The sequence below is a fragment of the Ostrea edulis genome, chromosome 5, assembly GCF_947568905.1.
Source record: "Ostrea edulis chromosome 5, xbOstEdul1.1, whole genome shotgun sequence".
Taxonomy (NCBI): Eukaryota; Metazoa; Mollusca; class Bivalvia; order Ostreida; family Ostreidae; genus Ostrea; species Ostrea edulis.
In genome coordinates, this window is record NC_079168.1 from 82533688 (window position 1) to 82549666 (window position 15979).

Consider the following 15979-nt stretch of genomic DNA (forward strand, 5'->3'; position numbering starts at 1 on the left):
AGCGATGCAATTGCCTGTGGGTGTAACAGTCTACAGCAGATATTTATATTTCTAAACAATGTTTTGTCAGTGATCAACTAATGCTGCTTCAATGCACAGTAAAACATGCTTATAATGAACACCTTTATAACAAAGTCACATTTATTGCGCAGTGATATTTATTCCCTTACAAAAGGAAAATAACAACAAAATAATTGGATGTAATGAAGTTTGGTTACAATGAATTGTGTGTGCTGCCCCTGGAGGTTCATTATAACCATGTTTTACTGTATTTTGTGTCTCCATTAAAGTATTGACTTAAAAATCCATTGATACATCTCTAAAAGAATAAAATGTTCAATAACAAAATATGAAATATAAAGAACCACTGTTTGGGTTGTTTATATTGTTACAGTTACGGTATACACTCAGATTAAACCCACACATCTGTTGTACCCCCATAATACATGTACAAACAGTCCAGATGTTTATTCCTTTAACGAGTGATTTTTGATGTGATAAATGAAACTTAATCTGTGATTTGGACCTCGGAAAATGAATCTGATTGTATGGGCATTGAATATAAGTGAGAATTTGTAAAGAGTAGCACATGAATGACAAGAAGATTCAAATTATTGTAAATAGACATGATTTTGTTGATATGCATGAATGACAAGAATATTCAAATTATTGTAAATATATATGATATTCTTTATATAAATTCTTTTTAATAGTTCATTTATTTTTTATTTATACCCCACACAACGAGTTATGGAGGGTATAATGCTTTTGACCCATCAGTCTGTCAGTCAGTCCCTTTCTTGTCAGAGACCGCCCAACAGAATTTCATGAAACTTGGTAGTTAATATAAGGACACGCTGTGTAGATGTGCATATTCCCAGGAAAATTCTGATTCAATAATTTATATATTCAATAAGTTATATATTCAATAATTTATATATTCAATAAGTTATGCTGAGTCTGTCTGTCCTGTTGTGTTAGTGCAACTCCTCTGAGATTGCTCAACAGAATTTTAAGAAATAAGGACACTCTGTGTAGATGTGCATGTTCCCAGGAAATTCTAATTTATTAATTTTTCTGAGAGTTCTGCCCACTTTGAATGTTTTTGAACAACTTATGTCAAACGGGTTTCACACAGAGTTCCTGAAAACTTTATTTTTCCGTCGGATCTTTGGACTGATGACGCTGGGGATCTTATCAACCCGAATAATGTTTTATCAGCCGGAACAATTTCGTGGAATTTTAATTAACAAATTACATAAAATTTAACAATGGATGAATAGAAATATAATCAAATTCAATTCCATTGAATTTTTCTTTGAAATTAAAATTGTTTTAAATACCTTTTTCAAATTGAAAACCCCTGTTCCAAACTCTCAACATGCTGCCATTCAAATAAACATTAAAATGTAGAGGTAAACATATAAAAGATTACTAAAAATTGATGTCGTGAATGACTTTTGAACTTAAAAACGAAAATTTTACTGAATTTTTCATACTTATTGTATACTTTTTGTACATCTAGAATAAATGATTGTGTTGTGTTTTTCCTGAGCTTATTGTGACTTCTGACTTGTTTACATGTACCAATTAAACACTGAGAGGAATTTAATGAAATCTCTTTAAAAATCCTGTTATCAATTTTTAATCAATTAAAGGTATCCAGGTACATGTATGAATAATGTTTTTTAACGTGATTTTCATCCGATTGTCCGTCAGTAATGTATAGCATTACCATTCATTATGTGAGGCATTCTCAAGCAATGTTGGAGCGTGGGGTATCTGAGCTTGCTCACCTTTTCTTTCATTTAATATGTATACGTATTTTGTTTTATGCTAGAATTTGAAATAAATGAATGTCAAATTGGAATGTTTGTTTGTGAAGGACTCTATAAAATGGAGGGTTTGTTTTTATATACCCATCTTAAAAGGGAAATATTATGTTACAGCGATGTCTGTACATCCGTCCATTTGGGGGTTTTCTGTTTCTATTTTCATTTCTCAGTCACATATCAAGCTAGAACTTGCTGTGTAGCTTCTTTTTGGGTCACGTTACTCTAGATCATGTGCCAATTTTGAAGCTTTTCAACCTCTGGAGTTTTGCCCCTTTTCTTTTTTCATTAGGACTTACATTGGTATTACTGACTAACATGGTCTCGTGTTCTGGAAAAGATTTTTTTAATTATATATTCATGTACTATCTCCAACCTCCCCCCTAGAACCATGGTGTAAAGAAACTTGAACCTGCACTATCTGAGGATGACTGCATACTGATCATCACCATGTTGTTCTTGAGAATATTTTCCTCTTTTTTTTTTTTTTACCATATATTCCCATCATAAAACTTTGAATCCATACATGTACCCCCGGGGCATTGATTTGTGGCCAAACCTACATGTACCCCCGGGGCATTGATTTGTGATCAAACCTACATGTACCCCCGTGGCATTGATTTGTGACCAAACCTACATGTACCCCCGGGGCATTGATTTGTGGCCAAACTCTACATGTACCCCCGGGGCATTGATTTGTGGCCAAACCTACATGTACCCCCGGGGCATTGATTTGTGGCCAAACCTACATGTACCCCTGGGGCATTGATTTGATCTTGAATCTGTACTACCTGAGGATGCTGGCGAATTAATCAATATGACTAATCCTGGTTCTGTTGCTCGTTAGAATAAGATTTTCACTATAAAAAAAAACTATGAAGCTTCTTCTGGATCATGATTTGAAGAGACCAAAATCTACAGTACCTTAGGATGCTTGCATATTAGTGCGACTGACCCTGCTATTCTTGAGAAGATTTACAAATAGTTCCATGTAAATTGTGGTCCCACTCTACCCCAAGATTTGAATAAACTGGAATCTGTATTACCCGAGGATGCTTGCATATCGACTTGACTAATCATAGCCTAGCGAATCATGAGATCTTTTAAAGACTTCTTACTATCCTCCATTGTGGAGGACAACAAATTGAACAAATTTGAATATGCACTTCCTGACGTTGCATGCACATTAGCATGATAAATCATGCTCTTGAGAGAATTTTTTTTAAAGTCCCCCTCTCCCCGATATATTCCCTTATAAAACTTTGTTCCCCTATTGTGGCCCTACCCTGCCCCTGGTGTCCATGATTCAAACAAATTTGAACTTGAGTCTGTACTACCTGAAGATGCTTGCATACGAATATGAACCATCATGGCCTTGCTGTTCTTCAGAAGGAGATTTATAAAGATTTTCCTGTACATCCCCATGTAAATATTTAATCCCTTATTGTACCCCCCTCCCCTAAGGCCATCATTTGGACAAACTTCAACCTTCATTATGTCAGGAAGCTTCCATGCAAGTTTCATCTTTTCTCGACTGGTTCTTGGCCGGGGAAGAAAAATCTTTAACTGACCCCATCCTAGTTTGCCGTTTGATGACCCCTCTTTTCGTAAATATATTGGAGCGACTTCATGAACTAAATATATTTTCCCCGAGGAGAAAACAAAAACAAGTCAGCTAACAAAGAAGCACAATTCGTGCCCATGGGAATTTCAACAGACTGTTGGAAAACCTGATCCACAAAAACTACTTAGATATTGACAATGATGAACTCCCAGATCTTTTTGTGTGTGGAATCAGAATGGTGTTTAACAAAGTACTTTAATGTTTTGCATAACTTATCACATTTCAAGATGGGAATATTTTCAAGTTCCAATTTCTTTGAAGAACCTGTCTATGATGTTAAAAAGCCTAGTCTTTGATTTACCACGAGGAATGATGGTGTAAGTGTTGAAAAGTCGAATGTTTTGATGCTGTTGATTGTGGAACAGGCTCTAGACAAAAATATGTGGATGCTAGTAAACAGAAATACGAAAGATGAGAGCACATCTCCCTGGTTATGGACCCGAGTCTTACCGACACACACATATATATATGTACTATTCTAGTGGATACTTGATACAAAAGAGCATAAACTGAGCTTTTTCCTCATAAATTTTATTTCTATATTGACTTTTTTGTAAATCAGTGAGTTAGTGGTGATTTATGAACAACAGAATGAAAAAAAAATATGATAAAATACACACAGTTTTAAAACTTAAAGGTAATATGAAACGATATCCTGAAGAAATTGAGTTATGTATGGAACTTCATTAATCAAGGTTTATTAAACAAGAATTCATTTTAATTTTTTTTTATTCAATGCATTATAACGTCATAACAGCTGCATGATCAAATGTACTCGATCATGTGGATTCCCTGTCTAACCCATTGATTTATGTAATTGTTTCCCACTTTTTGTAAGCTTTAGAGATTGGTTTTCTACTGGCTTTATTATTACCGGTAGGCCTAGAAGGTCTCTAATACAGTGTTGAAAATCCAGTGCTTGAAGAATGTTAGCATTAAGTTATACTTATTCACTGTCATCGTTTATATCATTTTCATCTCTACTCTCATCCATGATCATTTCTAAAAATTCTTGAGGTTTAGGCCATGCACAATTTTCTCTCACAACCTATGTCACCCAAATGACTTACAAAAGGACTTCCAAAGCAATTAGTATTCTTAACATAATTGATACAAGATATAAGCGATCAAAAGATAAGAAAAAACTAAATGCCCCAGAATCCATGATTACGGGGCATAAAAATACCGGGGTACATGATTTTCGTCTTTGGTATAAAGGTTCAAGTATTCAATCTTCCATAATATCACATGCAAATGCATTACCACCGGGAAAAAATTGGTTACATAGAAGTATACCATATTCTTTAAAAATATTAACAAAAAACCAACAACAGCAACAACAAAAATAACAATTTATGGCACACACGAGTATATACATTTAACATTGGACAAAGAATAATTCCACTGATAATGTACCTAATTCAGTATATAACATTTTTGATGAGGGAAGATTGACCTTGTGCACATGTACAATCTGACCTGTATACATAACAGTAAAAGTAATATGCGAAAAGGGCATAATACTTAATGTTGTATTAAGTTAGTGGTATTATTATAAACAGAAAATACAATTATCAAAGATAAAAATTTGCATAGAAACTCGATCATCCATTCCCAGGCATACAGAGACCTCCAATCACTTCTAAATAATAACACCATCACATGTATACAGGAAATAGAAGAATCTGTAGAATGTGTGACAAGAATTGCACACAGGGGCTATATAAGCTATATTTATGGTATCACAGAGTTAGGGCCCCTGTGGAATATATTGCACATATAGGAGATGAGGTTCATTTACAGATTAAATATATCCTTTTTTTTTTTTTTACAAAAAAAGAGAGGCAGTTTTGTTCAGAACATTGCTATGGCAGGCCAAATTCACAAAAATAGTCGATAAACCTAGTTTATCAACTGTGAAACTATGTTTAGCTCATTTTTGTGAATTTGGCGCACCATACATTGCTAAAAATAAACCAGATATTTTTATTCTGTCAAATAAAGAAAAAATGTTGTTGATGATCAAATGAAGATCATCTGTTATTCATAAAGCTGAGGAAACATTTACTCAACATAAACAGAAATAATATTCTTTGTCAGTTAAAAAAAGTAAAACAATAATGATTTTAATACTTTGTTAGTAGTATGAATACAAATGCATTATAAATTCATTTTGTGTATGATTACATATTAAATATGGAATGATTATATATACAGGAATGTAACATGAATTGTATTGCAACCTACAAGCTAGTACATTGACTGCTAGAAAGTTTTACAGATATTAAAGCGGTTTTTTTCTCTCTCTATTCATTTTGACATTTTCCTGTCATTTTTCTGTTTTTTAACTTCTGCTCTAGAAGTCCTCACACAGATGGAGATTCATTGATGAAAAGGCTAATGTAAAAAAATTTATATGCACGAGTAATTTAGCAAGAAGCACCATTTGCAAAATAAAATTACTCGGATTTATTTTCATATTGCTGAAATAAATGCAAAAACTCTTGTTGTCCATTTGCAAATTCAGGTTCTTGCAATTTGACATCTACTACTCGTGTAAATGACGGAATCTACAGTTTATAGTACCCCTGTAACTACAGTATACCTAGAAAAGATTTGATACGTTTTGTTCCCTGGTGCTCTCATGGCTCTGGTATTACAATTTGAATTCTCTTGTAGTATAATGCTATAAATTTATAACAACCCGATTCTTAATAGACTGAACAATACAATACAATGTACAAATACAAATGCAAGCATTATTTCAAACATTTCAAATCTCATGTCTCTCTCCTTTTTCTCTAACAACCTATTTTTCTCTCTCTTTTTCCTCTAACAACCTATTTTTCTCTCTCTTTTTCCTCTTTTCCCTCTAACAACCTATTTTTCTCTCTCTCTTTTTCCTCTAACAACCTATTTTTCTCTCTCTCTTTTTCCTCTAACAACCTATTTTTCTCTCTCTCCTTTTTCTCTAACAACCTAATTATCTCTCTCTCTTGTTCCTCTAACAACCTATTTTTCTCTCTCTCTTGTTCCTCTAACATTCTGTCCTTATCCTGAATAATCTGGGTTTTTTCTTCGAGCTGGATATCTTTTCGTCGTATTTCTTCAACATTCTCTTGAAGCTGTGTATCTTTGGCACTAATTTCATTTTCCAGTTTCACTAAAGATACAAATCGTTGACAATAAAAACCAATAGTTCTTCAAGATAGATTATTTCCAATTCAGCAATTGATGTACTTAAATTTATAGTTTTTCTTAGGTAGGTCGAATCAAGATTTAACATATATGTAATTCATATAACCTTTATGTTAAACTGTATAAAAACATGAAAGAAATTATTTACCTATATTACCTTTCATGGTACTGTGCACTTCTTCAAATTCTTCTGGTGAAGGATGAAAACCTGTAATGAAGTGAAGCATTACCCTATAGTCTTTACATAATCTAGTCACCAGTAACCTTGACTTAAATGAACTGACCATGATCCCATGTCAAGACAAACTGTCTGATCATTAGCAATCTTTGAATATCTCTACATCCCATAGTTGTGACTCTTAGAAATATTCCTTTAGTATCTTATTCCAAGTGACCTTGATCGAACTTGGCCAAATAACCCATTACCAAGCTATAACAAGTTTATTTACCTCTTTTATCAACACACTCTTCTACTATTCTTCTCACATCCTCCACTGGATATCCAATTCCCTCCACCAAGATTTGTTGAAGCTCCTCCATTGAATATTCAACAGGCATGCCATTCACATTCAGACGACCTTTGTCTCTCATCAGCAGAAGATGCTGAACAGCCCCAAATAGTTTTGCTCCTTCCCTGTGTCTTTCAATGCCTATGAATAAAACATAATTAATCAAAAAAAGAATGACTGTTACCACTAGTCATGTGTAACTTCATCATGCTGAAGCTAGTAGCTACTAGCATGATAGAGTTACACATGTATGTATCGTAACAGGAAAAGAGAAGATGAAATGAAGTTACACATGTATGTATTGTAACAGGAAAAGAGAAGATGAAATGGAGTTACACATGTATGTATTGTAACAGGAAAAGAGAAGATGAAATGAAGTTACACATGTATGTATTGTAACAGGAAAAGAGAAGATGAAATGGAGTTACACATGTATGTATTGTAACAGGAAAAGAGAAGATGAAATAAAGTTACACATGTATGTATTGTAACAGGAAAAGAGAAGATGAAATGGAGTTACACATGTATGTATTGTAACAGGAAAAGAGAAGATGAAATGGAGTTACACATGTATGTATTGTAACAGGAAAAGAGAAGATGAAATGAAGTTACACATGTATGTATTGTAACAGGAAAAGAGAAGATGAAATGGAGTTACACATGTATGTATTGTAACAGGAAAAGAGAAGATGAAATGGAGTTACACATGTATGTATTGTAACAGGAAAAGAGAAGATGAAATGGAGTTACACATGTATGTATTGTAACAGGAAAAGAGAAGATGAAATGGAGTTACACATGTATGTATTGTAACAGGAAAAGAGAAGATGAAATGGAGTTACACATGTATGTATTGTAACAGGAAAAGAGAAGATGAAATGGAGTTACACATGTATGTATTGTAACAGGAAAAGAGAAGATGAAATGGAGTTACACATGTATGTATTGTAACAGGAAAAGAGAAGATGAAATGAAGTTACACAAGTATGTATTGTAACAGGAAAAGAGAAGATGAAATGGAGTTACACATGTATGTATTGTAACAGGAAAAGAGTAGATGAAATGAAGTTACACATGTATGTATTGTAACAGGAAAAGAGAAGATGAAATGGATCTGGGTTTAACCTGGGTCCTCTGAATCTATAAGTCTAGTCTTCCAACTGATCAATCTGGATCACAGATATTGAACTTTGCTGACTGCCACATTTCTCTTTCATTCCAAAGACTCATAATGCAGGATCTTTATATCCTGACACTCAGGCTACCAGCAGGGCTTCTCATTTATCAGTTGCAGAAGCTGGTCATGGAACCCTTTGTACGAGGGAGAAAATGCAATAGGCCATCCTGTGATTCAAACCCAATCCAATGTCATAAATTTTCAGACTGATGCTGTGTTTGTGCTGATTCAAGCCAATAATGTTCAAGTTACTTTGCATTGCTCATATGAATTAATAGCTATAATATACCACACATGAATTGGATACAAGGAATGGAATATGGTCAATTTTAAAACTAGAGATTGTTTTTATGAAAAACAAATGTCTCCCCAGCTCCCCGAATTGGAAATGCTCCAAATGAAACCTCCTCCCCTTAATTCAATTCCATTCAATTCTTTAAATTATTGTCCTCCAGTTATACAACTCATCGGAATACATCTAGTACATGTACATATATATACACAATATATCTAATTGTGTAAAATAACAACGGGTGAGTGGACAGGAAAAGATAGGAGGAGAGGAAATAACAAATATAAGATAATATACATGTAATCACATTATGAGATATATATGTTATTAGAAAAATACAATTACATTATTGACTTACACTGCTAAACTTTGTATTTTCACAGCTTGTACTAAGAACTTTCCAAGTTATTGAGTTCTTTAGTATTGTCTACACTAAGGAGCTTAACTAATTTAAAGACACTTGGTTTTGTGTAATAGAAAACCTTAATATATTTCTTTCTCAAATCGTTGTAAAATGGACATGTACTACATGGTATGGAGGACAAAGCATGAGCAGGAACATATAGACATTACGAACTCCCATAAGCCACATAGGAGAAGTGTTCACAAACTATTTTACACCGTACACCCCTCAGATCCACTATAACTTTAAGGAAAACAATTGGATCCTCCTGTCCCTACAATATGTGCAAATTTGCAAATGGCATTGAAGTAATAATTGTGCAAAATTTCAAGTCTATAGGATAAGCCATATAGGAGGAGAAGCGTTCACAAGCTATTTTAACATCATCCATCCCTCTTAAATCCACTATAACTTTCACGAAAATATTTGAATCCTCTCGTCCCACAAATATGCATATCTACAAATGGGAATGAAGCATTTTACAAAATTCTATCCGATAAGCCATATAGGAGGAGAAGTGTTCACAAGTTATTTTACATCCTCCACCCCTCTTAGATCCACTATAACTTTTAGGAAAATAACTGGATCCTCCGGTCCCTACAATATGCACACCTACAAATAGCAATGAAGCATTGTACAAAGTTTCAAGTCTATCCAATAAACCATATAGGAGGACAGTCACACAGACGGACGAACGGATGGAAAGTACAAAAACAATATGTCTCTCCCTGTAAGAGGGGAGACATAATCAAGTTGATGTCTAAACAAAAGACTAGATGTAACAAAACAGCTATTGTGTGATTTACAAACAAAATTTTCAATGAAAAAATGGGCTTGGGCAATACTTTCATCATCAGGACTAACAAACATATACTGCCCTCATTTTAGGTCAATAACTGTATAGCATTAGTTATACACATAGTATTTAAATTTTCTTAGACAATTACATGTACTGATTTAAAGAAACAAACCTCCTGGGAGATTGTTAAGATATTGAATGGCTCTAATTATATCTTGTTGAGATATTCTGCCACAATACTGCTCACTGCAGGTAATCCTCTGAACAATTCTCACATACTCCTTGTCCCTCTCATTACTGACAAGATCCCTCAGTTCTTCTTGAATGGGTGCCGACATAATGCTGTGCTGGAAGGAATGATAAATACTAAGGTCCATATATAGGTTGTTGAGTTTTGGGGGTTATACCCATCTTCACGTTCCATTCGCTTACTCTCATTAATGGAATATTTATTTATTTATTCACCAATCTAGGGCCCTCAGGGGGCATATACAAATTAACAATTAAACATTATTAACTACATGATACAATTTACACGTGTACCATATACACGTTAAGGGTTTCTACATTGACATAGGTATTGAATTCTCATCACAATACTGATTGGAAATGTACTGTACAATAAGTGTGCTATATGGGAAGTAAAGTAAAACAATATTATAAAATGTTGTCACAAACACAGAGGGTACCAAGGGACGGTGCCTGAGCCAAGTCTATCAGACTGGCAGTCTTGTACCCTAAGTGTTTAAGACAGCTTATTTATAGTATACACAAAAATAAATACATGATACCACAATATGTACACATGCATACCATATACAAATGTTATATATTCAAGACAGCTTAATTGAGTATTGTATACAATTAAATAGAACTACACAATACGATATACAGATGTATACAATACAATATATGAATAAGTTTATCAGACACCTGGCTTGCAAAGATGGGTCATACCCTGCTATAGGATAATGATGGCCTATTACAAATTAATTGATCTTTTTATGGGAGGTGACGATAACGATATCGATCAATCTCATAACTCCTATTTATAAGCAATAGAAAACAGAGATTTAAGCAAACACGGATCCCTGGATATACCAGAGGTGGGATCAGACAAACACGGACCCCTGGATATACCAGAGGTGGGATCAGGTGCCTAGGAGGAGTAAGCATCCCCTGTCGACCGGTCACACCTGCCGTGACCCCTATATCCTGACCAGGTAAAGGGAGTTATCCATAGTTAAAATCAGTGTGCCAAGAACAGCCTAACAATCGGTATGAAACATGTCAGACAGCATTTGATCCAATGATAGGTTGTAATTTGACGAACTAGATCGTAATGTAGTAGTTTGGGTTTTACTTTAGCCTGGTTCCGGCCTACCCACAATCGGAACTCCTCGAATGTCTCGCGCACTCGACATCTATGTTGAGTGCGCGAGACATTCGAGGAGTTCCGATTGGGCCTACCCATAATGCTCCGCACAGTAGCGGAGCATGAGTAGGCCGGAACCAGGCTAGTTTTACTTTTACTTTTATTTCTGGATTTCGATCCCGATGTAAATTATTCACCCATTGTATTTGACCACGCCCACTTTATCTTTCAGCCAATAATTTTAATGACAGCTTCTATTGTTTAATTTGCTATATAAAGCCATGCAGCTTACTATTCGGGGAAGCGAGACAGCTGGACTTGTTAGCTACTCTTCTCCTTCCAATATTCCTATTTTGGAATTCGTCTTGTTCATCTACTTTGCCCCTTTTTACTTACTAAATTATTATATTACCTTTGGGTTGGGAGGATTTCTTGATAGATTCTAGGCTAAGTTCTAGGCTTTAGGAGTGTGTATTTGTCACATTCATACTGGTAATAAATTTGTAAAGTGTTATTTATCTTATTTTCATTTCTATTTGAATTTATTTTCAAGTTTCTAATCATAGTGTAGTTGGATCGTTTCGAAGTCGCCACTATTAAAATAACATAAAACAAACACAACGCGAAGTACAGACTATACGAACGCCAGACCTGCTACAGTTATAACGACCATAAAATTTGCAAAAATGCTGACTTCAATCGAGACTGTTGAAACCCCTGTACCATCAACTTGTTTGTAAATAGCTTGCCTCGTTTTAAAAACTGACCATACACAGAACATTAGCTCTTGCGTGTCGAATCAGTTGAGAGATATAAACACCATATGCAGGTGATAATGGAATATCACTACATAAATATTGGAAGTTGACGATGGAGAAGCTAAAATCATCCCGTTTGTCATAAAGATGAGTTGTCAGTTTGTCGTTAATGTCTACTTTCAATAAAATATCTAAGCATGAAGCAGAAGAAGTGGACGACTCTGTGGTGTCTATTATTTCAAGCTCACAGGGATATGTCGAATCAACATTTGAATGAAAGTTATTATTGTTATAATAGAGAAAACGTCGTCGATATATCTAAATGTCGAATTGAAGGCCACAGCTAGAGATTTTTTCTTCTCACATAGACGGTTTTTTTAATAAATTCTGCTTCATATGAATATATAAACAGGTCAGCTAAGAAAGGTGTACAATTCGTGCCCATGAGAATTCCAACAGACTGTTGGAAGACCTGATCACCAAATACCATGAAGAGAATTGTCAACGAGGAACTGTAGCATATTTTTTTTTATATCAACTTCAGAGTACTTGTGCGTGGAATCAGAGTACATGGTGTTTAACAAAGTAATTTTTCGGATGACCGATCACTAGATATGATTATTTCTGTTTTCTAATTTTGTTGAAGAAACAACTGTCTATGATGTCAAAAAGTCTAGTCTTTAATTTATCGTGAGGAATGGTCGTGTAAAGTGTTGAAAAGTCATAGGTTTTTATATTATTGATTTCGGGAAAGTTTTGCGATTTAAAGTTTACTAAAAGTTATTTAGAATTTTTTAGAATCCACACTTGATGAATTAAATATGTCCTTGGATAGTAAGTTTCTGTAAATTTTAATTTTGTGCAACCTTTCTCAACTCATAAAAATAGATCTGCAAGTATGTGCCAGAGGTTCTATTTCTGCCATTTTAATTGCTGTTTCTAATTCACGAATGCTTGAAATATGTTATGTATATGTGTACCTGCTTAATCTGCATTCAGTAGAATTCTGTAGATTTGACTCTTGCTGCTTTTTGTGGATAGTTTATAAATATGTCCAAAATACTCAAGTAATAATTCATCATGTATAATGTTGTATTCTCACAATATGCAATGTTTATTTTCCTTAATGAAAAAAGGTGGAAGATAAAAAAGAGTGGTTAATGTTAATTTCATAAATCAAAAATGGAATACAAAATTACAAAAACACCATGCAGAGTATATATAGTAAGCATCCCCTAGCTGACCAGTCACATCTGCCATGAGACCTTTATCTTGATGACTAGGTTAACGGAGTAATCCAGTAATCGGAGTAGTCAAAATCATTAACACATCAGACAGCAGACAGCCTGATGAAAAGTTGTACATGAATTTGCAAATAAGATCATTATAACAACCATAAAATTTGCGAAATGTTAACTTTAAACGAGAGTGTTGAAACCTCTATAACATAAACTTATTTGTCAGTAGGTTGCCTTGGTTTAAAAACTGATCATATGCAGAGCAAACTTGCTTATCGAATCAGTTGAGAGATGCAAACACCATGCATATGCAAGTGATAATGGAATATTGCTACATAAATATGGGAGGTTGACATTGAAAACGTCATCCCATTTGTCATAAAATGGAGTTAACATTTCTACGCAACTAGGTTAAGGGCTTCCATAGTAAAATGCACAATAACCATGGGGTGAAATTGCACCTCAAATTCACAGGTATCATTACACTTGTTACGGTTAAACACCGAAACGATACTACCCATATGTTGACTGCGACTGAGCTACCGTAAATTCCTCTCATGGTAATTTCCCGTGACGTCAGTTGAATATCACGTAACACTTTATTTTTGGAAAACAGCAAGATGCCCTACTTGTGAACAAAAGTTCAGGTTCATGCGGGTAACTAGCTGAATGTTTATTGATATACTCAGAAAAAAATAAAAATCCTTAACCTGAAAGTGTTGGGAGCAAATGCATACTCAAACTAAACATACTATAATTTAACAACATATCAACAGTCATCGGGGCTGTCCACATTCTTATACATATCATACCGTTAATAGCGAGCGCAGCGAGCCAGCGCGGAGCGCTGGCTCGTACTGTGAGCTCTAATGACTAGAGCGCGGGAAATAATCCGAGCTAAATCTCAACCTCTAACAAGAATTTTTTTTGACGCCAATCCCAGAAGTCCCTCGTACAAAATGGCGGATGGTTCGATTCGTAAAATAATAATAAAAAAAAAATCTTTGAAGTATTACAAACCTTTCTTATTTGAAAGGAAAGGATGACAATCATATTCTTCCCCTTTTCTTTTTCTTATTAAAATATTGTCTAAAGAAATGTAAACAGTCACGTCACAACTACCAGGCTACGTCACAACACGCTCGTTGCATTTCCCGCTAAACTGGTTCCTACATTGGCGAGAAGAGCAAGACAGTAATCCTAGGTATTGACAGTGAACCAGATCAGTTTTCCTTGTTTTCAATATAAATTTTTTGAAAATGTATTCAGATATGCTGCTCTCGCCCCAACGGTCACACCGTAATCATATTATATCAGAAAAATTCGTATTGTTTTTTATAGCAGGTGAACCTGAACTTTGCCACTGTTTCTGTAGTACTGTATGAGATTATTTATGTACATGAGGGAATTTTTTAAACGCATCAGTCATTCAGATTAGGGGCGATTTGAAGGTCACAATATAAAATGAATATCACCTTCGTGCATACTATATATTAAAAAGGGATAATGATTTGATATCATAAAGGAATAATATAAATAATCATATCAAGATATGTTTTTACGTATACTGTTTATCACTTGATAACAGTAGTAAACAACAACAAAATATTATGACACTTCCACTGCGATACAACTATCAGAACATGTACGCTGTGACGTACTTTTTCATTGTGACGTCATGTGGTGCGAAGTGCACAGAGGTACTTTATAACAGCACTGTGGTTTTTCTCGGATAGCCATAACTGAGCTGCGTAGATGTGCAATAAAATACCCAAATATGAAACATATATAGAAGACTCTACGGTGTTTTTTATTTCAAGTTCACTGGTATATCAAATCAACATATGAATGAAAGTGAACGTTGTTAATAGATAAAATAACATGCAAACGCCAAAGGTTTCAAAAGTCCAGTCTTCACGACAACTCAGTGGTCCGAAGACCGAGGCCAGTGAATTTTACGGTCGGGTCAGTGAAAATAAAAAATCAGGAAGTCCGATGGGCTTGTAGACTTTTTGTAAGTCACATTAAATATAATGTTGGATTTAAATATTCTAAACGTCTTATTTGCTTAAATTTACCATCAAAATAAAAATAAATCAATAGGCCTAAATAGCACATAGATCTCAGTAAGTGTTTGGACATCGTGGTTCGTAAAAAACGATAACTATACTTGTAATTGTCAAGATAACTTGTACGCTGATCACGTGAATATTCAACGAACAACTTGTTGAAACAACAAAAATGGCCGCGTTCTGTATCGCACTGGCTGCACACCGGCTGCTTTATTGTCCAATTAGAATGAACTTCGTCAACTGCAGTTATCTCTGATTTTATGCAATTTCTATAGTTTAATATAGAATTAATCAATCGTTTACATTTGATGTTGGTAGAGAAGGCTACTCCCTAAGGTGCACTCGGGCTGTTTTCATGTTTGTGAAAAAATACGTGAGTTTGTAGTATTGTTTGCGGGCGAAGAGAGAGAGAGAGAGAGAGAGAGAGAGAGAGAGAGAGAGAATAGACCTATCCAGTATTATCTTGACGAGTAATCTCCCGTGCGTTACGATCGACGCGCCACGGTTAAACATGCATAACTTCCGGTATAGACACGGCGTCGTAGGAAACACACTGTACGATCTCGCTTTCCGCTCCATATCTTGAGAATGATGTACTTTTCGAGGCTCTTTTTGTGTGGTGTTCCCTTTGTAACACTTCTGTACCAATGTACATTATCATATAACATTTTTTCGTATTTAATCTGTGGACATCGATGTCCC

At 34.7% G+C, this 15979-nt stretch overlaps 1 protein-coding gene across 2 annotated transcripts; it reads right to left on the reverse strand.

Moving 5' to 3' along the window:
- Positions 1 to 4067: 4067 nt before the first annotated feature.
- Positions 4068 to 11233, reverse strand: LOC125648943 (translation initiation factor IF-2-like). Of its 2 annotated transcripts, none has more exons than XM_056166491.1 (4): positions 10007 to 11233; positions 7104 to 7304; positions 6812 to 6862; positions 4068 to 6619 (listed from the first exon to the last, which is right to left on the reverse strand). In XM_056166491.1, exons 1-4 carry the CDS (start codon positions 10209 to 10211, stop codon positions 6297 to 6299), a joined length of 780 nt encoding a protein of 259 aa, XP_056022466.1. In that variant the 5' UTR covers positions 10212 to 11233; the 3' UTR covers positions 4068 to 6296. The 2 variants fall into 2 exon arrangements, with proteins under 2 accessions (XP_056022466.1, XP_056022465.1); XM_056166490.1 differs by having other exon boundaries at positions 6803 to 6862; positions 10007 to 10205.
- Positions 11234 to 15979: the final 4746 nt, after the last annotated feature.